Source organism: Gopherus evgoodei, chromosome 2 (genome assembly GCF_007399415.2).
Source record: "Gopherus evgoodei ecotype Sinaloan lineage chromosome 2, rGopEvg1_v1.p, whole genome shotgun sequence".
NCBI classification, from domain to species: domain Eukaryota; kingdom Metazoa; phylum Chordata; order Testudines; family Testudinidae; genus Gopherus; species Gopherus evgoodei.
In genome coordinates, this window is record NC_044323.1 from 62,829,545 (window position 1) to 62,852,854 (window position 23,310).

The 23,310-nt window shown below is 44.1% G+C and overlaps 1 protein-coding gene across 1 annotated transcript in view; it reads left to right on the top strand.

Moving 5' to 3' along the window:
• The first annotated feature begins 3,415 nt into the window (after positions 1-3,415).
• NFE2L3 (nuclear factor, erythroid 2 like 3) overlaps positions 3,416-23,310 on the top strand; it is a 29,314-nt gene continuing 9,419 nt past the window's right edge. The window contains 4 exon segments of the mRNA XM_030550835.1: positions 3,416-4,543; positions 4,545-4,709; positions 19,351-19,527; positions 21,361-21,444. Coding sequence (XP_030406695.1) covers positions 4,283-4,543; positions 4,545-4,709; positions 19,351-19,527; positions 21,361-21,444 — 687 coding nt within the window. The 5' untranslated portion in view covers positions 3,416-4,282.

Sequence of the window (23,310 nt, forward strand, 5' to 3'; positions counted from 1 at the left end):
GACAGTCAATGTAAACAAACTGTCTTGCAGCCCACCAGCGTATTACTCTGACAGGCCCCATGCGACCCGCGGGCCACAGGTTACACACCACTGCTCTAGAGACAATAAACTGGTTAAATGTTTTTTTTAGACAGCAACAACACATTATGCTGTCCAGAATGAGGACAGATTGCATTGCAATGAAGCTGGTTCTTTCAGCTTTGTATAGATCTTTCCATAATTTATTTCTTTGCAGCAACAATGTGAATCGTAGATGAACTTAAATGAACCTACTCGGGAGTGAAGTCATCAGTCTCATCATACCTAGAAAAACGTAATAGGTAGTAAGTACATGGTTCTATTAGATCAGGGGTTCTCAAACTGGGGGTTTTGGCCCCTCAGGGGGTCACAAGGTTATTACTTGGGGGTCACGAGCTGTCAGCCTCCATCCCAAACCCCGCTTCACCTCCAGCATTTATAATAGTGTTAAATATAAAAAAATGTGTAGGCTCGCTGTGTGAAAGGGGTCACCAGTACAAAAGTTTGAGAACCACTGTAGTAGATGGACTTTTTCTTTGGTTTACTGAAAAAAGTCAAGGACAACAGGGTATCAATAGTTATAGTGAGGATATTTTTAGATGCTTATGTTGAGTAATAGCATATAATTAGCAGAACTGAAAAAGGGAAATATCACCACTGCCAAAAGAAAAATGAGAAATATTACCCATTACCGGCAGAAATTTCTGTTTAGGAAATGTCACTTTCAGTGTCTGTCCAGCAAGGTATTGTCCCTCTTAGTGTCAAAACAACTGTTTGAGACATTTAGCTGATTTGGGGTGAGGAGAGATTCTGCAGAACGGGAGGGGGAAAGAACCTGTTCGGAAGACACAGAGAGTAGAAGCAAAGTAATTAAAAGGAAAAAACAAAAATAGCAAACTACTCTAAGCTATATAAATCCCAAAGTGAGTTAAAATTATGCAAAATAGATAGTTATTGAAATTATAGTCACATTAGGGGGAAATTTAAAATAATTGAGGATATTTAGGTACCAAATGAATTTTATTTAAAATCTGTGTCTATATACCATTAAGTTTCATTATTTTATTAGGGTTATTAATAATTGCCCTATAATCAATAGTAGAACAATGCAGCTCAGAGTCAAGCTGAGAATTTCTGTGTTTTTCCTGGTTAAAGTGGGATTATAATTTATCTGCTGTGGTTTGAATGACTGAAAACTGTTAACCCTGGGTGAAGGAAAGTAACCGTGTGCTGGGATGGGAGAAGTGCTTAGCTGGAGAGCCAAAGAAGAGTGACACACTATAGGATTTCCCCTTGGGGATATGCATGGAGTCCAGCTTTCAGGTCTAGCATTAAGAACAAAGTATTAGCATTAAAATGTAGCATAAGTAGGTGTTTCCTTATAATAAACATCTTTAGTAAAATCCAAGGACTTGATCCACCAAACTGCTGTACACAGGCAGACCCTTACAACTGCATAAAAGCCCAAGTGAATGAAGTGAGGCGTGGCATGGGCACAGGGGACTACCACATAGAGCAGATTCTAGGCCTAACATGCTACCATTATTAAGCACAGTCTCATTATTTTGTCCCTTGCTTTTGTAACCCTTCTGCCTGTCTGAGTTGGCAGCAACAGGGCCGGGTTCAGTATCCAGGGGTTCCGTTTCAATAACACAATGCAAAACCAGCTTGAGCCCCCACCCAGTGACCTGGGACAATTACATACTACCCCTCGGGCGCCTCTAAGAGGCAACACTTCCCCTCTTGTAAGCACAGAGTTTGAGTGTAGCAAAATCCTTTTAATAAAGGAGAGAAACAATCAGGACCGGCGCTAGGGGTTTGAGCGCCCTAGATGGACAGCAATTTCGCCGCCCCGCGCACTGGTCCCGCAGCTCCGGTGGGGCTGCCGCAGTGGTGCCTGCGGGAGGTCCACCGGAGCCCCGCGAGGAGCCGACCGTCCGCAGGGATGACTGCGGCAGCTCCACCGGAGCCGCGGACCAACGGACCCTCCGCAGGCACCACTGCGGCCGCTCCACTGGAGCTGCCTGCCACCCCCTCCGGCAAAATGCCGCCCACCAATTATTCTGGCGCCCTAGGCGATTGCCTAGGCTGCCTAAATGGTAGCGCTGGCCCTGGAAACAATGCGGCATTATGTTGAGGAAACACCACAAACAGGATTCATAACACAAACCATGAGCAAAAGATACGCCCTCCCCCCCCCCCCGAAGCAAGTTTGGCAGTATCCTTTTCCCTTCAGGGTCTCAAGTCCAGCAACCCAAAAAATCACCTGAAAATCCAACAACCCAAAAGTCTCTGTCCCTGGTCAGTGCAGCTCCAGAGTTGAAAAGTTTATCTGCAGAGTCTTACTTCCCAGCCCAGGGCAGGGGAGAACAGTGGTGTTAAGGGGCACCTTACGTGGTCTGAGGCTGACTGTCCAGCCTCTCTATGGGGTTCTGCTGCAGCCTTCTCCACAAGCCACTCCACCAACCATCCCACAAGCTATTCCAGTCATCCCACAAATCACTCTGCTCAACCAGCTGTCCTGCAAACTGCTTTGCTCCACCACCTGCCTAGCAACATATCTTCAGTCTGGCCCCCCCACCCAGTGATTTCAGCTTATAGCAGGGTAGCCTCACTGCTGATACACCACTAGCCTAAAGTGAATTCAGCTCAGCAGTCTATACCTAAACTCCTAATGAATTTAAGATTAGCTCAGATATACCATTGTAAATAGAAAAGACAATTACAATTGATATTTCACATCTTCAGACAGCACCCAAGCAATCAAATATAACTATCTCTCTCAATTCATTGGGTTTTGGAACCCATGTCCCTTGTCTAGCAAGTGCTCCTTAGTTGATGGTGAGTCCCTCTGTCATAAAACAGTTTCCTTGTCCTTGATTCACATAATCAGGGTAACAACACTTTATTCTTTCTGCCCCAATAACAGAGAAACTGGGTGAAAGTGACCATTTGGGCTCATGCTAGGCAGGGTAGGTGTGCCTATGCAAACAAGATCAGCCCCTGAAGTTCTTTTCCACAACTCACCACCAGATGTAAGGGTAGAGCTCATCCTGACTGCTTACTTTTAAAAACAGAAATGCAATGCATAAAATCCTTTAGTGCAATCTTAAGTGTGCAATCCTAGCATCTGTCAGAAAATGAAAGTGTTACACAACAAGAGTGGTCATTCTGTTTCATTAAATTCACACAGTGTTTGCTCTTCTTGGTTAAATCAGTGTGCATACAGCGCTATGAGTGTGGGTATGAATTCAACATGGAACATACAGAACCTGCAATACGGCTGAACCAATTAGCACTACCAATGGGAACTGGAAAAGTGACTTTTAGCCACGCCTTCTTAGACTGGCTCCTCTGTCTCTGTCCGATAATACAGGAAGTACAAGGACTGGGGGAGGTGACTGAGGCACACGAGCAGCGAGTAACTGGTGAAGATCGGCACCTGGGTCGCTGCTGAAGGGGCGATGCAGAGTAAGAAGGGGAGGGGGAACTTCAATCCCCAGAAAGCTTTGCGCGTCTCTCCCCGATCGCCGACCTGTTCCGGCTCCTCCTTTTATTAGAATATGCAGACAGGAGGCACGTTTATTTCCCCCCCCCAGCTCCTCCAGAGCCCCACCCGTTTAATCCGCCCCGGGTGCTAGCTTGCTCCTGGAGCCGTGCCAGCAAGGCGGAGTTAAAGTGACAGGAGAACAACAAAGCGCCCGACTGCGGAATAGCCTCTCGTGCGAAGTCGTGGAGCCCGGCCTGGAAAATGGCTGGGACCGGCCGAGGGCCGCCTGGCTCTTGGCAGCGCGCTGCGGGGGCCAGAATGACTGAGTGCCGCTGCTGCGGGGCTGGCCGGCCGTGGGCGGGGCACGTCCCGTCCCCACTTCTGAGCACGTGCTCCCGGGCGCCAAGGGCCGGGAGGCTCCACCTCGCTCTCCGGCTGCCTCTCTCCGCGGCCAGGGCTGGAGGCTGGGACCCAGGGGCAGGTGGCCCGGCCCAGCTCGCTGTAGCGGCGGGCGGACATAGGGGGGCGGCAGCACCCCAGCAGCGGGTGCCCCCGGCCCGCCCCCTAGCACTCGCCGCCCTAGGGAAGGGCCGGTCCCTTCGTGACTCGCTGCGGGAGCCGGAGCGGCAGCGGCGCGCTGGGCTCTTTGGTTTCTCCTTCCCTTCCCGGCACAGACACACACACGTGCTGCCCGGCCTCCCGGGGGCGCGTCGTGGGCGGCGGGAGCCAGAGGCCGGCTGCTGGCGAGCCGCGGTGGGAGCTGCGTGAGCGGAGATGAAGCCCCTGACGAGGCGCTGCTGCTCCGAGGAGGGGCTGTTGCTGCAGGTCACCCTCCTGCTCAGCCTGGCGGGGCTGCGGCTGGACCTGGATCTCCGCCGGTGTAACGACAGAAACAGTGACCGCTCCAGATTCCCGTGCATCCTCATGGACCAGACGGCAGCAATTCCTGAGCAGGAGCACAGATGGTTTCCTTATGTGGCAGAAACTGAAGCTAGTTGGAAAACGGGAGGGTTGCTCAAAGTGACGTTACACCGGCGGAGATGGCCTCAGCAAGAGTGGTCCCCAAGAGGGCCCCGGCCACCCCCTCTCCGCCCGCGGGAGCAGCCTGCAGCAGCAGGCCCAGGAGGAAGGGGATGGAGGAGTTGCAGCGGCCCCCGGAGCCGAGCCCAGCCCTGGGGGGAGTGACTGCCCTACCCTAGAGGTGAGGGGCAGGGGAGGACACAAGATCATCGGTCCCGCCTGGGGTTTGGAGTCCGGAGGTAGCTTGGGGACCCACAGGGTTGGGGAGGTGGGGAGAAGACCTGCCTCCCCTTCACGCACCTTCTGCAGGTGAAAGCGGGTATCTGCAGATCGGAGAGGAGGAGGAGTCTCGCATGCCAAGGGGATACCCCAAGCATGGAGGGGGGGAGATTCACACATGCCCACCCTGCCTTGAGGATGCATCCAGGGCGAGATGCTCCTCACACTTTCCCCTTTTCTGGGTCAAAATTCAAAATGATCTGGACAAATTGGAGAAATGGTCTGAGGTAAACAGGATGAAGTTCAATAAAGATAAATGCAAAGTGCTCCACTTAGGAAGGAACAATCAGTTTCACACATACAGAATGGGAAGAGACTGTCTAGGAAGGAGTATGGCAGAAAGAGATCTAGGGGTCATAGTGGACCACAAGCTTAATATGAGTGAACAGTGTGATACTGTTGCAAAAAAAGCAAACGTGATTCTGGGATGCATTAACAGGTGTGTTGTAAACAAGACACGAGAAGTCATTCTTCCGCTTTACTCTGCGCTGGTTAGGCCTCAACTGGAGTATTGTGTCCAGTTCTGGGCACCGCATTTCAAGAAAGATGTGGAGAAATTGGAGAGGGTCCAGAGAAGAGCAACATGAATGATTAAAGGTCTTGAGAACATGACCTATGAAGGAAGGCTGAAGGAACTGGGTTTGTTTAGTTTGGAAAAGAGAAGACTGAGAGGGAACCTGATAGCAGTTTTCAGGTATCTAAAAGGGTGTCATCAGGAGGAGGGAGAAAACTTGTTCACCTTAGCCTCCAATGGTAGAACAAGAAGCAATGGACTTAAACTGCAGCAAGGGAGATTTAGGTTGGACATTAGGAAAAAGTTCAGGGTAGTTAAACACTGGAATAGATTGCCTAGGGAAGTTGTGGAATCTCCATCGCTGGAGATATTTAAGAGTACGTTAGATAAACGTCTATCAGGGATGGTCTAGACAGTATTTGGTCCTGCCACGAAGGCAGGGGACTGGACTCGATGACCTCTCGAGGTCCCTTCCAGTCCTAGAGTCTATGAGTTATGAAATAACTGGGTGTTACACCGTGTTGCAGAACTACAGGGGACAGGCCGGGAATGCTGGGACCAGCTGGCCTCCCCACCCCCTGCCACAAAACAAAAGTTTGGCAAAAGGAGATTCAGGATTGGATCTGAATTCCCCAACTTGCACCTGTCCCTGTAATGGGACAAATCCTAAATGTCGAGCGGCTGACATACCCATGCCGAACTTCCAGGAAGCTTGGATCTCAAAACACTGCTTTCTTTCATGATTCCCCGGCTGAGGAGGACGCAGATGCTGCCCTCATTCCTTGGAGACAGAGTTTTAATCCGAACCTATTACTGTGTATCCTGTAACAAAAGGAGGAATGGGAAGGAAAAGGAGGCAGCTTAAACTGTCAGAGCTTCTTCAAGAAGTGAGGACACAGCTTGACTTTTCTGCTGTCTGTAAAAAGACCTCCAAAACCAAATGATTTCATCTTGGGTGTGTGCTAAAAAAGTCTATACAGATAACAAGGTGCCATTATCTATTTTATTCACTCTAGCACCATAACTGTACTCGCTGATTATAAGTAATGTAGACCAAATAAATAAGTAATTTTGGCTCTGAAGAGGTTATAATCTAACAAAAGCAGGTGAACAACTGGGTCATCAAGCAGACTACAGTTTTTGATTAACTAAGCAGGGACACATGACTATAGGACCCAATCCTGCAGAGATTTAACTATGTGTTTAACTTTACTCATTTTAAATTCTGTTGAAATCAGGGTTGCACGATTAAGCCTTAGCTGTAAGTATTTTCTTAATGTGTGCACAAGGGCACTTTTAAAAAGTAATTTATCCATGATCCATCAAATTGGGACTGCACAACATCGAGCTACTTGTGGTAGACCTGCTATCTGACACCATGTTGTCGGTGATACATAGATGAATAATAACATTGAGTTGTGCAAACGTACACCTCTACCTCTATATAACGCCGTCCTTGAGAGCCAAAAAATCTTACTGTGTTATAGGTGAAACTGTGTTATATCGAACTTGCTTTGATCCACCGGAATGCGCAGCCCCGCCCCTTCAGAACTCTACCGCGTTATATCCAAATTCGTGTTATATTGGGTGGCATTATATCAAGGTAGTGGTGTATTTGACATATTTGGAAATCTAAAGTAAAATAATACTTAGATGACCATACTTTTGCATACTAGATTGTAATCTCTGAGGGCTAAGATTTTTTCAATAACACGTTCAGTGATCAGCTGCAACTGATGCTGTCTAATTATTAAGAATACTTATTGTAAAAAACATCTTCTCATTTTTCTTAATATTAGGATTTTGCACAAGGATTAGCTTGGTTATGATTCTGTACTGTATTGATATTATTTGTGTAGGTAGTTGCAGAACTAGTTTCTCCACCCTAACCAAAAAGGATTGCTGTACTGGAGCGAGGACTGATTCATTTTCTGTGCTAATTTAGCTCTGGACCTCTCTGGAGCCCTACTTCCCTAAAGTATAGAATATGAGACAAAGACAGAGAGAGACAAGTATGTGAAATCCCAAATCTCAATACTCTTGAGCTGAAACATAAATGGATCCCTAGAATGAAAAAAATCCCATGTCTTCTCCAACAAATTATCTAGCTTCCTTATAAATTAACAGGCATAAAATGCATTGTAGTTTGAAACTCATAGCATTGAAGACCCTTTCTTTTTATATTTATTCTATTATGATAGTTACCTTACCAAACAGACAGATCTGGGGGATAATCTCACATATTGAAAATAGTTTGTATGGTTATTTTCTCTTTTGTTAATGTGTTTTAGTGTAATCCTCTAGGGAAATTCCTGCTGCCTTTTCAAGGCCAGAACTTGTGCACAAGGTGAAAGACAGAAGGGAAGTTTCAGCCTTTTTAAAAAAGATGATCTCCATACCGTTAAAGGCCACCTGATTTGTAAAAATGTGTCTGCAGTAATAAATAAGATTACAAGGCACTTCAGCTAATTTGTAGCTTTTACTTCTGCCTTTCATGAAAAGTAGTCCAGTGCTATTGCCAGCTTCCCACTCTTAGGTTGTGTCTACGCTGCCCACATTACAGTGTGGCTGTGGCACTGTAAATGAAAAGTACAGCGGCTGGTGTGTCCTATCTGAGCATTTACAATTACAATAGTTTGACCTGTTTTTCTCTTTAGTTCTCTGAGAGAAGACACAGTAGTGTTACGAAAGCTTGTCAGTCTTTAAGAACAAGAAGAGCTATATAGGTGTTTCTGCATTCGATTGTTACACAACAATAGCCTTGGTATTTACTGTGGTGGAACCAGCCTGTCATTAAATGGATTTTTGAAATAAAATGTAGGCTTCACAATAATGTTTTGTTGCCTTACTAATCAAACCAATCAAATATTAGCCCTAGTGAAAATATGGCTTGTAAAGTTAAAAAATGGTATACATGACTAGTAGCCTTGTACAATTAATGGAACTATGTTTAGCATGTTAAAAGTGACATTATTTATGTGAGTAGGCTGTTCACTGCATAATGCTACTCACATGAGTAAAGTTAAACGTGTACATCTTTTTTTCCTGGATCACGCACACAAGATTATATTATATAGGCAGAAGACTTGAAATTGTAGCAATGCAAAAATTATAAATTGATGTCCCATGGATTCTTACTGAAAATTGCTCAAGAAATAAGTAAGGAGGTGTTTGAATGCAGAGAGGGAGAAAAGTCAATGTTGGAAAAGTGACCAAGACAAGGGTAGAAAAAGAATATAATATTTTACGTTGTGCTAGATATAGCGAATGAGTGGGACCTGTTTTCTTAAAACACCTTAAAAGGTGTGACTATGGAGTTTTAAAGATCTCAACACTGTAACCATGCCTTTGTGGGTCACAACTGAGAATACCAAATTCAGGACAAACTGCTGAGAAATACACCCCAGAACTGGTGGTTATTCCCCCATAAGATATACCAAACCAGCAACAAAAGTAAACTTCTGTTTCACCACACTGGCTAACAAGAAATCAGAAAAACAGTTTCCCTAGGCATTCCAGTTCTTGTATTACCACCAAAGAAACTGGATTTAAAGATGAGTGGTTCTTTACAATGAATCTCATCAGATAAAAGGTTCTTCTGATCCCAAAGGACCAGACACACATCCAGGTGAGTATATAACTCAGATCTTACCCAAAAATCACACTGATGCCAATCCTTGAATATCTAAAATCTAAAGATTTATTTATAAAAAGAAAAAAAGGTGAGAGTTAAATTGGTTAAAGGAATCAAATACATAAAATAAATGCAAAGTTCTTGCATCAGGCTTGTAGCAGTGATGGAATAAACTGCGGGCTTGATAAGTCTCTGGTTGCTTCCAAATCCTTGGAAAGACCTCAGTCCCTTGGTTAGAATGCTCCCGTTTGTATAAGTCCATAGTTCAGAGGTTTGAGCAGGAAAGAGACAAAAGGAGGTGTTTGCTGGGCCTTTTATAGCTTCTGCCATGTGAAGGGATACCCATTGTTTCAAACAAAGCCCTCAGCAGCTAGTGGAAAATTACAGGTAAAAGATGGGGTTTGGAGTCACATGGGCAAGTCACATGTCCATGCATAATTTTGCTTAGTTTTTGCAGGAAACTATCACATATACTTCAAATGGAAAGTTCACAGAAAAGTCCATTCAGTGTAGATGGGTGTCTCCCATGGTCCATTGTGAGTTGTGTCCTTTTGATAGGCCACCTAATTTACATAGTCCCACCAAGATGTGCAGCTAACTACCTTATGGGCGTTACCCCAGGAGCAAACATTTGAAATCCAGATATAGAGCCAATATTCATAACTTCAAATACAAAAACAATACATGCATACAGATAGCATAATCATAACCAGCAAATCATAACCCGGGGTAGGCAACCTATGGCACGTATGCCGCCTTCAGCACGCGAGCTGATTTTCAGTGGCACTGACACTGCCCAGGTCCTGGCCACCGGTCCGGGGGGCTCTGCATTTTAATTTAATTTTAAATTAAGCTTCTTAAACATTTTTAAAACCTTATTTACTTTACATACAACAATAGTTTAGTTATATATTATAGACTTATAGAAAGAGACCTTTTAAAAATGTTAAAATGTATTACTGGCACGCGAAACCTTAAATTAGAGTGAACAAATGAAAACTTGGCACACCACTTCTGAAAGGTTGCCGGTCCCTTTATAACCTTTTTATAGACATCTTACATGCCACGTTTTGTATAAGATTTGTTGCAAATATATAACAGTGGTTTCAACAAAGATCTATATGGTCATATTTTAATCAGATAACGTCACAGACCCGTTTTTCAAAAACAACTTAAAAGGTGTGAATATGGAGTTTTAAAGATCTTAGCACAGCACATTATGATTTTATTCTTATTATTCATGTTGCAATAGCATCTGTCCTCCAACACACAGGAAGACACAATCCTTGCCTCAAGGAGCTTACAGTCCAAGAAAGAAGTTCACAGTCTAAGGCCCTGTTCTGCAAAGATTTATGCGAGAGAGTTGTCCCATTGAATTCAGTGGGGACTGTGTACATTCATAAGGTACTTACGTGTAAGTATTTGCTGGAGTGGGATGTAAGAATTGGAGTAGAACTTTCCTTTCAGAGGCATTGGGGTTTGCTGCTTTTCATTCAAGAGAAACAGTTGGGGACTGCTTGGGTCAGAAGACTAGTAATGGGATATGGAGCCTTGTGATGGCTGCATTACTTGCTTATGTGGTCAACATCACAGCAACCAGTATTACAGCTGGCATTAATCAGCACCTGGCTGGCAGTCTTGGCCAAAATGCCAAAGACCTGAGTGAGCATTGAAGCTGAACTCCTGACTCTGTCCAACTCAGGAGTGAGACACATTGGCAGTGCTGAGGAAAGCTATGTCCCTCACCCAAGCTGGATTTGCTGTGTAGCTTAGCTCCATTTTCCAGGGCTGTGTTTGTCTGGTACCTTGTGCAAGTACTGAATTCACACACACAACTACAAAATGCCTGCTTTAATTATTAATTTAATTACATTGTTTATAAATCATGAAAGTCAGGGAAGCAAGGGCGCATTCAATAATGTTATTGTTTGTTTTCATAACTGTCTACAAGTCCATGGTTGGGGATCTTATTTTAGGGGAGTTATATACGGCCTGTGAATAGTGCCCAGTAAATTCTGCTATCTTTTTTTAAGGCAAGAGCAGTTGAGGGAGCTAAGATACTATAAGGATATAACCTGACCCCTAATTTTAAACTTGTTGAAAGTCTTTACATGGAATTAGAACTATTTGAATTGTACAGTATAATTGCTTTTTCCAATGAGTGTTGTCTTTTCAGTGAAGTAATGCAGATTTAGTTTTTGTAATGCAATTCTTAAACTCATACTGCTGGTAACAATATATGATCATAGAAATGTAGGGCTGGAAGGGACTCAAGAGGTCATCAAGTCCAGCCCACTGCACCAAGTAAACTTAGGCCATCCCTGACAGGTGTTTGTCCAGCTGGTTCTTGAAAACCTCCAATGATGGGGATTTCACGACCTCCTTTGCAAGCCTATTCCAGAGTTTAACTACCCTTGTAGTTAGATATTAGGAAAAATGTTCTAACTTAAATCTCCCTTGCTGCAGATTTGGCTCATTACTTTTTGTCCTACCTTCAGTGGGCATGGAGAACAGGTGAGTGTCATCTTCTTTATAGCAGCCTTTAACATATTTGAAGACTGTTTTCGCCCCCCCATTTCCCCTCCCCTCCCAGTCCTCCTTTCTCAAGACTAACATACCATTTTTTAATCTTTCCTCATAGGTCAGATTTTGCTGAACTTTTTATCATTTTCATTGCTCTCCTCTGGACTCTCTTCAGTTTGTCCACATCTTTCCTAAAGTATGGCACCCAGAATTGGACACAGAACTTCACCTGTGCTGAGTGGAGCAGGACAGTTACCTCCCCTGTCTTACATATGACACTCCTGTTAATACACCTCAGAATATTCGCTGTTTTACAACTGCATCACATTGTTGGCTCATATTCAATTTGTGTTCCACTATAACCCCTAGATCCTTTTCAGCAGAACTACAGCCTAGCCAGCTATTCCCCATTTTGTAGCTGTGCATTTGATGTTTCCCCCCAAGTGAAGTACTTTGCATTTTCTTTATTGAATTTCATCTTGTTGAATTCAGACCAATTCTCCAGTTTGTCAAGGTTCTTTTGAATTCTAATCCTGTCCTCCAAAGTGCTTGCAACCCTCTGTTAGCTTAGTGTCATCTGCAGATTTTATAAGCATGCTCTCCATGCCATGAATGAAAATATTGACTAATGCTGGACCCTAAACTGAGTGATGTGTGTTCTGATTGTGTGTCTTACAGCATGCTGCAGTGTGCCTAGGGTTTGAAAGAGCCAAGTGAAGCAAGAAGGCCAGAACAATAGAGTGTGGGTCAGACTTGGACGGCTAAACCTTGAGAAGCGTCTTGACATGTGCAATGCAATCTCAAACATGTGGGAGGGCACTCTGGGTGTAGGATGTGCATAAGAGGCATTTATGGGAGAGAGTCAGAGGCATGCCAGGGAGGCAGAGGCTAGGAGGTGAATTGCAGGAAATGAAAGGCAGACAGGAGCAAAGGTGAGGTCAAAGAAGTCTGAATTTGGTGTAGAAGCAGATCAGCAGTCAGGAACAGTGATTCAAAGAGAAAGTGACCCAGTCAGAGCAGTGGTCAGGGAAGAAGACTTTTCTACAGCAAGTTAGATGGACTTGGGAGGATACAATGCTAATTGGGAAGGATCAAAAGAAAGAGACTTCAGTAGAGGACATGAGAAATTACCAGGGTTTTAGCAGTAGGGATGGTAAGGACAGATGTTTTTCTAATAGAGAAAGTACTGGCAGGATGAGAGTAGTGGAAAAGGAGAGAGAGGAGTCAAATATAGCACCAAGGTTGTGTGATTTACCAACTGTGAGAACAGGGGCATTGTTGACCATGATAAAGAGGGGAGTGATGAGATGGGTATTTTTGGGGAGGAGGACAGGTGAAAGAGAAAAGGAGTTCCTTGTTCACTATGGTCAGCCTGAGGGAGGGACTATATTTCTTCCTGGATATCTAGAGACACTTGCAGATGTAAGACTGAACAGAGAGGGAGAGGATAGGGAACAGAGATAGGTATGGGAGTTGTCAGCATAGAGACTTTAATTAACACCATGACAATGGATGAGGTTGCCCAGGGGTATGGTGGTGTAGGAGAAGAAGAAGAGGAGGGAGCCCTGGAGACTCTATAAGAGAGGAGAAGCTACCAAGGGGAATCCTGTCAAGAACAGAATTACAAAAGCTCAAAGAGGCAGGAATAACTGATAGTCAAAGGCAGCAGACAGCTTGAGCAGGATGAGGCTAGAGAAAAGACCCTTGAACTTGGCAGAGAACTTAGTGAGAATGGCCGTAGACAAGTCAACAGGATGGAAGTCAAAGTGCAGATTGATGAGAAAGATGGAGGAGAGGAAACTGAGGAAATGGGAGAAGACCCAACTTGCAGAAGGAGTGTGGAGGTGGAGAGAGGAGAGCGATGGGGCTGTAGGTAGGAAAGTGGGAGGAGGGATAGCTCAGTGGTTTGAGTATTGGCCTGCTAAACCCAAGGTTGTGAGCCCAGACCTTGAGGGGACCACCTAGGGATCTGAGGCAAAATCAACACTTGGTCCTGCTACTGAAGGCAGGGGGCTGTATTCAATGACTTCAGGGTCCCTTCGAGTTCTATGAGATAGGTATATCTCCAAATATGTATATAATGATCTACACTAGAAATGTAGACACAGCTTATGCTGGCAAAAAAGTCCGTGTAGAAGCCTGTATAACTTAAACCAGCTTGGTGAGCAAAATAAGCTATAGCCACAAAAGCACTCTTATGCTGGTATAACTGCAACTACATGAGAGCTTTTGTTAGTATAGAAATGTTGTAAAAAATCAACACCTTAACTGACAGTGCTATACTAGCAAAAGTTTCTATTGTAGATTTGGTCATAGGTAGTGGATGAAGAGAACTCAGGAGGGAATACAGTTCAAAGGGAATAAGGAAGAGAATAGTAAATAAACAAGCTGCTGTGTTGTACAGTTCACAAGGTTTATTATTTAGTATTTGTATTAATGTAGCACCTGGCTTCCTGGCCCATGACTCCTATTGGGCTAGGCACTGCACAAACACAGAACAAAATCCATTTTACAAATCACTTTGTCCTTTCTATTAATAGTTCTTCCTTCAGGAAGAAATTAACTCCTGGTGTAGAGGGCCAATGCAAGGCCAAACACTTTGACTGAAAACCTAAAGGTCTATTAAATATTTTCTAGAAATGCTTTAAAAGGCTATTTTTTGAATGTTTTAAAGGGATGTCAGTGATTTTTCAAGTTATGAACTATACAGTAGTTGAACCTGTGTAGTTTCCACATCTGTAGTAAGTTAATAAAAATAGCATAGCACTGTGTATTTTGCTTCTAATTCTATCCATCACTACTTGCATTCTAAGGGAAGAGTCATATGTATAAATGCGTGTGATATATTGCATGCACACACTTAACAGCGTGTTTTCAAGTAAACATGATGGTTGAGATAGTAGACCCAGTGCTGTGTAAATACTTCCCCCCGCCATCCCGTGTCTGTTTGATCCAATAGGCTGTCATGACTGTTCTGAAGCCAACAACGGTATCTTCAATAGTATGTGCCTATTTGCAACCCAGAGTAAATGTTCAGGATTGAGATATTGGAAATAATAATAGATGTTAGACAGGTGCAGCATTTGAAGCCACAGATATAATATTCAGTTAACCTAAATAACTAACTTGACTAATTTTAGCAATCTTAATAAAATGCCTAGACATGGCATTACATAAAATATGTAATCCAAAGCAGCCTGATTGTCATAATTCTGATACTTCCAGTTCTACTGTTTTATCTTCCAAACTTTTTAAATTGTGATTATATTTCAAAGGATAATGGCCCTTTCAGAGGACTTTAAATGTCTGTCTGAGGGGAAAAAAGGATGTTTTGTTTCATTAAGAATGAAGAGGACTGACTTGATACATGTTCCTTTTTAGTCCAGATTAAGCAGATGTCAAACAATTTGTAGAATTAATTATATGTAGCTTTATTTAGTTATTTGTTTTTGGTTTTGTTTTTGATAAAGTTGTCTATAGTTTTACAAAGGAAAAGGGACAAAAAACCCATAGCAAAGCAACACACAGATTAACAGCAACAATGTAGTGAGTATTTCTAGTCCAGGCTTAAAACTAAATATAATGGAAAGTGAATAACCAGCAATAAAAACAATGTCCACACCTAACCAAGGGTCAAATTTGGAGCATCTGACTCACTGTGAAATGCATGCTCTGAAGCAATGATGGGTAGAAAGGCAGCAAATGCTGGTTTGTAATGTCTGCTCCTTCTAGAGATGAGACCTCTTTCCCACCTGTGTCTTAATACTTTGCACTCTTTAAACATTAGTTATGAACTAAGTCCATATCGTTACTTCAGTGTTAGAGATTGGTAAACTGAAGCTGAGAGTTAAGTGATTTGTCCTAGATTGCACACGAAGCAAATGCCGTAACCAGGATTAAGAACCCAGACCTCCTAGATGCAAGGTTGGTGCCTAATCTACTAACCAGATTTACTCCCAAATGCTATTGTCTAGTGCAGGGGTAGGCAAACTATGGCACACAAGCTGATTTTAAGTGGCACTCACACTGCCTGGGTCCTGGCCACCGGTCCAGGGGGCTCTGCATGTTAATTTAATTTTAAATGAAGCTTCTTAAACATTTAAAAAACCTTATTTACTTTACATACCACCATAATTTAGTTATATATTATAGATTTATAGAACGAGACCTTCTAAAAATGTTAAAATGTATTACTGGCATGTGAAACCTTAAATTAGAATAAATGAAGACTCAGCACACGACTTCTGAAAGGTTGCCGACTCCTGTTCTAGTGTAATTAAAATCAACAAGTGTCAGAGGTGAGAATAGAATTTGGGATTCCCTGGCTCTCAGCATTGTGCTTCGTGCACTAATCCAGAGTTGTCAAACACGCAGCCTGTTCAACATGATGCGGCATTTTCAGAACCTACAGATCTTACGTTTTTTTGTTTGTTTGTTTTATTTTTTTAGAGTAAGTCTCTACATAAGAACGGTCACTCTGGGTCAGATCATGGTCTATCTAGCCCAAATGGTTCTCAACCCGCAGCCTGTGGGCCACTTACAGCCCAATCAGTACACACTGCAGCCCATGTGACATCCTCAGGGCCGTAGTATATGTATTGTGTAGATGCAGCCTAATAATACACAGAGAGCTGCATATGTTGCCCACAATGGTAAATAGGATCAGAACCACTGATCTTGCCAAGTATCCTATCTTCTGACAGTGGCCAATGTCAGGTGCTTCAGATGGAATGAACAGAACAGGTAATGATCAAGTGATCCAACCCCTGTCTCCCATTTCCAGATTCTGGCAAACAGAGGCTAAGAACACTTTAGGTTTTGCATCCCTGCCCATCCTGGCTAATAGCCATCGATGGCCCTATCCTCCATGAACTTTAGTTCTTTTTTGAACCCTGTTATAGTCTTGGCCTTCACAACATCCTCTGGCAAAGAGTTCCACAGGTTGACTGTGAGTAGTGTAAAGAAATACTGCTTTTTGTTTGTTTTAAATCTGCTGCCTATGAATTTCATTTGGTGACCCCTAGTTCTTGTGTTATGTGAAGGCGTAACTAACACTTCCTTATTTACTTTCTCCACAACAGTCATGATTTTATAGACCTTAATCATATCCCTCCTTAGTTGTCTCTTTTCCAAGCTGAAAAAAGCCAGTCTTATTAATCTCTCCTCATATGGAAGATGTTCTGTACCCCAAATCATTTGTGTTGCCCTTTTCTGAACCTTTTCCAATTCCAATATATCTTTTTTGAGATGGAGCGACCACATCTTCACGCAGTATTCAAGATGTGGGTGTACCATGAATTGATAGGCAATATGCTATGGCTCTAGCCCTTAAGGTTATATAGAAAATCTAAATATGACTTCTGCAGAGTTGTCTTCCTGAGTCTGTGGACAATCTGAAACAATGGCTCTGAGAAGTGTGAACTACCCTACCCCATTGATTTCATTGGATGTGAATGCTAAAGCCTATGCGGGTCCTGGCCTCCTGAAGCGCTAGGAAAGGATCTGAAAGCTATCTTTGAATTGGTGGTGGCAGGAAAGACATGAAAACCACTGACTTTTGTAGACTGTAGAAATATTTGACCACTGGTTTTGCCCTTATAAAGGAACTAACCATTCTGAAGCATCAGAAAAGCGTTTGTCTTCCTGATGATGGAACAGCTGTTAGAGGCTAGCCTAACTACACAATAGGCTTATAGCAGGCTATCAGCTGGTGCATATGTCCATTGTAGCTAATGCAATTTCAAAAGCTTTGCATTATCTGCACTTTAAACATGTGTTCATTACTGTTCACAAAGCTGCTGCAGCCCAATCCCCCCATCCCCCAGAGGTGGGATGAGGTTGCGCCCTTTACATTTCTGCTAGGAATCTTGAGGATGCTGTCTGTATTGCCTCCCCATTCATAATTTTCTATTTATGCTAATCCTTTGGGACACCACATTGAGGCTGTTATCCTACAAGCTAAAGATTCCTTCACGCCACTCCTCGGTCATCCAGAAAGGTTGCTCTTGAGGGGTGGATTTGCTCTTCTATGCTGGGCTGAACACACTGTATTGCTTTCAGCATGCTGTACACCTACTAGCCAGGGGGAGCTGCTGCAGGGTTTTTATACATATTATCCATGACTTTATATCTCAGTTTTTGATTGAGATAGTAATGCATTATATTAATTTTTGTCAAATATAGGCCAGCTTTTCTAGAATTAAAGACTTAGCTGTGATTGTACAAACACTTCTGTGTGTGAATAACTGTATGCACAGATGTAGCCCTACTGAACTCACATAAGCATGTGCAGGAACATGACCTTCGTTATTGCAGACTAAAAATCTCACATCCTAAACTGCCTTCCACTGGTATTCTACTGCGGAGGGGGGGAAATTATATTTAATAAATTTGCAGGTGTTTAGAAAAACAAATTGCTTCCTGATTTTTGTTCATAACAAGCACATTCTCTGATCAGTTCAACATATCTGACTATTTTCTCAGTTGCAGTTATATTGGAATCTCGTTATTAGTTACAGGGCTGCCCGGGAGGGAGGCGCAAGTGGGGCAATTTGCCCCAGGCCCCGCAGGGGCCCCCACAAGAATGCAATATTCTATAGTATTGCAACTTTTTTTATGGAAGGGGCCCCCGAAATTACTTTGCCTTGGGCCCCCTGAATCCTCTGGGCAGCCCTGTATTAGTATCTGGGAATTGAATATTATATATATGTTATATATTGGATAAAGACTTTCATCAGAGGAATTGATTAATGCACTTGATGGCTGTTTACCATTGGAAAAGACTATTTTTAAAATTAAGGGTTCCTTTATGACTTTTGAAAAAGTGGTATAATAAAATTAGGGTCCTAAGTTACTTTGTTTCCCAAGAACCTTTAGTACATTTTAAAATACTTTGTCTATGTTTTTAGCTTTATTGACAATTCAAATAGTTTTGAGTCTGTGTTTTGTATCAAGTTGTACTTAAAAAAAACAGACACTTTTTGAAGTTCAGAAAAAGCTTTATATAGGAGAAAAACTGATACAAGCTGGAGAATGTATACAGTTCATGTTGGGGGATCAACAAAAGTCTTAAACCTAAATTCATGGTGCTCCAACATACAATTTTGGAACAGAGATGTAACACTTGGTATTCAGTTGGAACCTACCTTTTCTGGTGTTGCAGAACATTCCATTCTAGAGAATGGAGTTAGCCATTGTAGACATTGCCTTTTTAGTTCTCGTTTGAAAGTTCCAGTATGTACGCTTCTGCTACCCGTTCTTCTCAAACATCAGACACAACATTATTCTGATTTCAGTGTCTTCTGGATGTCATTCCACAATAATGCACTGAGATGGAATATAGTCACAATGTATCCACCATGCAATGAAGTTTTAAGTTATATACAGACAATTACAAAAGTAACTATTCTGACCCCCTCATCCCTGACTGCCTACATGGAAACAATTACTCTAATATCCTTCCTGCCATATCACAATGAGCACAATTTCATGTAAGTTGTGTGTCACTGCTTAGCATGTTTGTATATTAAAAACTTATGGTAGTGTCTGCTTTTATGTCCAACACAATTGTGGGTCATCGTTTGCAGCCCTATACAATTCAACTACCTTCTGATGGTGAGTGAAGCAGAAGACTGTCTAGGTATACCATAGGGAGGGTCAGTATCTCCATATAAAACTGGAGATGCAGAGCATACATTAGTGTATTACACATGCAGGATTCTGTCCTACTTTAGTCCTAGTCTCAGCTTGTCATGACATTTATATATGATCAGATATATGTTTCACTGGAAATTATATAATATGGCTGAATTAAGCGGGGGTGTCTTTTTAAAGATTACTTTTGACATTAATATACTTTTTCTGACACTTCAGGATGTAGACTTGAAAACTGGTCAGGAAGCTTTGGATTACTATTATCCGCATAAAGGAAGTGAACAATCAGAATCGCAAGAGGGGGAGGAGAAGATAAAGCAGGTGAATGAAGAAGAAAATGAACAAAAGGCTAAAACTGAGGGGGAAGAGAGAGAAAATACAGATTCTAGCACTGAGGTAAGTGTAATGATACAAAAAAACCACACAACCCCTGGGTAAATGGTTTATCATTCGTTCTGTGAGTGCCAGCGGTGTATTATTACCTAGGCCAACAAGGCTGGCCCAGGCCAACAAGGCCTAGGCCTAGGGCAGCAAATTTGCAGGGGCAGCAAATTTGCTTGTGACCCCTCCCCAACTCTGCCCCTTCCCCAAATCCCCAGCCCACTTTCTCCCTCAGGTGTGCCATGCTTCCCTCCTTCCACCTCTCTCCTAGGCTTGCTGCGCGAAAGCGCTGGGAGGGAGGGAGAAGCGAGTAGTGGCACGATCGGAGGAGGCAGCGCAAAGGTGAGCTGGGGCTGGCAAGTGCAGGGAGTGACTCTTGGGGGTAGCGGGAGGGAACCGCTCCCTGCCCCAGCTCACCACCACTCCACCGCTGCCATCTCCCGAGCGCACCACAACTCCCCTTCTCCCCCCCTCCCTCCCAGGCTTACTGCGGGGGAGCAGAGGTGAGCTGGGGGGGAAGGGGCTGCAAATTTTTGAGGGCCTAGGGATGCCAAATTTGTTAATCCGCCACTGGTGAGTGCTATTAGGAAAATTAGTAAAGAGGCAATGTCTGGATGCTATTCTGTAAATATGATATTCCCAATCTCTTTCTAAAAATTAGGCCCCCTTTACAAATATGGTTTCACCTTGAAACATTAGAATCCTTCCAAAATCAGTCATCTTAAAATTAGTTTTTATTTTATTCTGTTCATTCTAATTCTGAAGACAGCAGACCTTCCCTCTCCAAACTTTCAAAGTTAGCCACATAAATATTTGAGTCAAGGATGCTAAATTATGCTGATTTCACCTTTACTATGGTTTATCGCAGTATAAATGGTGCTTTATGCTCACAGGATTCAATGTTATGTAGGATTGGTCCCTAAAGGATTAAATTTTGGGCAACTTGGTTGCCAATACCCAAGCGTTGCTGTATATTGAAGGGAGGGAATTACACTAAGGTTGCCACATTTTACACTTACACTAAAGCATGGACTTAAAATCAAGTAGGCGCTTTTGGCCTATGTCTCTTTGCAATCTGCCATAAAGAGATTGCTCCTTCTTTTCCACATGAGAGCTGAGAATTTAATTTCCAGTCATTTCGCCAGCAGCCCTGCCTGTTAGTACGCAATCTGTTTTCAACCTTTACTGGACTGAGAGGCTTGAAACGTGTTTCTACTGTTTGTCAGGACAGCAGGTGCAGCTTCATTGAGGAGGAAAGCATAAATGCTCCATTTGTGGGGCAGTTGTGATGCTTTTAGTTGTAGGATCATTCTGCCCCTCCTAACAGCATAGCATTTCCTCTTCCAGATTAAGGTTCTATGCAGGGTCAACAGCTCCAGTGCATCTCACTATATTGTGCTGTTCCATAGCAGCAGCAAGTTAAGGAGAGCACCTGTGCTCTTTTGTACTTCTGGCAGCCCCATCGGGGGCTTGAGGGACACCTTACATTTTAATGTGATTACAGTGTTCCACCTAAAACTTCATCCTAAAGATGCCACTGACTGGTAGTGTGGCATCTGCGTGGTGGTGAAGATGTGATAGAAAGCCAAGATTTGCTTAGGTTTTTGTATATTTCAGACCCTTGCTCAAAATTACAAATCATTGAATCTGCATTAGCTGATTTTCACTCCTTTGTGTCTGATGGTTAGAGGTAACTGGACTGAAACCAGAGTGGGAGGAGAGGGAGCGCTCCCTCTGTTTTTAGCAAAGAAGGGACTGTGCTCCCTTCCCCCACAACCCTTACTTTACCCACTTGTTTGTCTCTAAATAATTGTTCTTTTCAAAATGTGTTTGTTTCCTCCACTACAGAGCAACAGAAATTCCATAGATTCCTTTCCCTTCTTGAAGGACTGTTTGCTGCTGCAGTCATTACAGACAGAAAATGCACTAGAGGTAAATGTGAAATCTCACAGCTGTATTAGCAATGGATTATAACTGGTATAGCTGGATAACTGGGATAGTCCATTTAATTTAATTAAAGAGTAAACAGAGAGTATGTCACCAAGTCAGTTCAGTAATTTATCTGAAAACTGTTGTAAAAAGCTAGTCTGGTCATTACCTTTTAGCATAAAAGACGGTTACTCACCTTTGTAACTGTTGTTCTTCGAGATGTGTTGCTCACATCCATTCCAGTTAGGTGTGCGCGCCGCGCGTGCACGTTCGTCGGAAACTTTTTACCCTAGCAACTCCAGTGGGCCGGCAGGTCGCCCCCTGGAGTGGCGCCGCCATGGCGCCCAATATATATCCCTGCCGGCCCGCCTGCTCCTCAGTTCCTTCTTGCCGGCTACTCCGACAGTGGGGAAGGAGGGCGGGTGTGGAATGGATGTGAGCAACACATCTCGAAGAACAACAGTTACAAAGGTGAGTAACCGTCTTTTCTTCTTCGAGTGATTGCTCACATCCATTCCAGTTAGGTGACTCCCAAGCCATACCTAGGCGGTGGGGTCGGAGTGAGAAGTCGCGGCATGGAGCACTGCAGTTCCGAAGGCCGCATCCTCTCTCGACTGCTGTACCAGGGCGTAGTGGGAAGCAAAGGTGTGGACCGATGACCAGGTCGCTGCCCGACAGATTTCCTGGATGGGCACACGGGCCAGGAAAGCCAGCGACGACGCCTGCGCCCTGGTAGAATGCGCAGTCACACGGCCCGTAGGGACATGGGCCAAGTCATAACAGGTCCTGATACAGGACGTAACCCACGAGGATAACCTCTGGGAGGAGATAGGAAGCCCTTTCATACGGTCCGCTACCGCCACGAAAAGCTGGGGGGATTTGCGGAAGGGTTTGGTCCTCTCTATGTAGAACGCGAGAGCTCTACGGACATCCAGCGAGTGGAGCTGCTGCTCCCTGCCTGAGGAGTGAGGTTTTGGGAAAAAAACCGGGAGGAAAATCTCTTGGTTGACGTGGAAGGCTGAGACCACCTTGGGTAGAAAGGCAGGGTGTGGTCTAAGCTGCACCTTGTCTTTGTGGAAGACCGTGTATGGGGGGTCCACCACAAGGGCTCGGAGTTCCGACACCCGTCTAGCTGAGGTGATAGCTACTAGAAAGGCAGCCTTCCAAGAGAGGTAAAGCAGGGAGCAAGTAGCTAACGGCTCAAAGGGGGGCCCCATGAGCCGGGACAACACCAGGTTAAGATCCCAGGTTGGAGCAGGGGGACGGACGTTAGGGAATAACCGTTCCAGCCCCTTAAGGAATCTCGACACCGTCGGGTGAGAAAAAACGGAGCGACCGTCCGCACCCGGGTGAAAGGTGGAGATAGCTGCCAGATGGACTCGCAACGACGATAAGGCCAGACCATGTTCTTTGAGGGACCAAACATAATCTAAGATTTCGGATACCGAAACTTCCATAGGGCGGAGATTTCTCTCTACGCACCAACAGGAGAAGCGTTTCCATTTTGCCGAATATGTGGCTCTTGTGGATGGTTTCCTGCTGCTCAAGAGCACCTCTCTCACAGGCGTGGAGCAGCGCAGCTCGGAACCAGTTAGCCACGCAGGAGCCACGCCGCTAGGTGCAGCGACTGCAGGTCTGGGTGACAGAGGGACCCGTGGTCCTGGGTAATCAGGTCCGGATGAAGGGGCAGGGGAACTGGGTCGGCTACGGCCAAGTCTAGCAGCATGGTGTACCAGTGCTGTCTGGGCCATGCCGGGGCCACCATGATAACACGAGCCCTGTCTCTGCGCACCTTCAGGAGGACCTTGTGAACCAGAGGGAACGGAGGAAACGCATAGTACAGGTGGGTCGACCACTGGATGAGGAAGG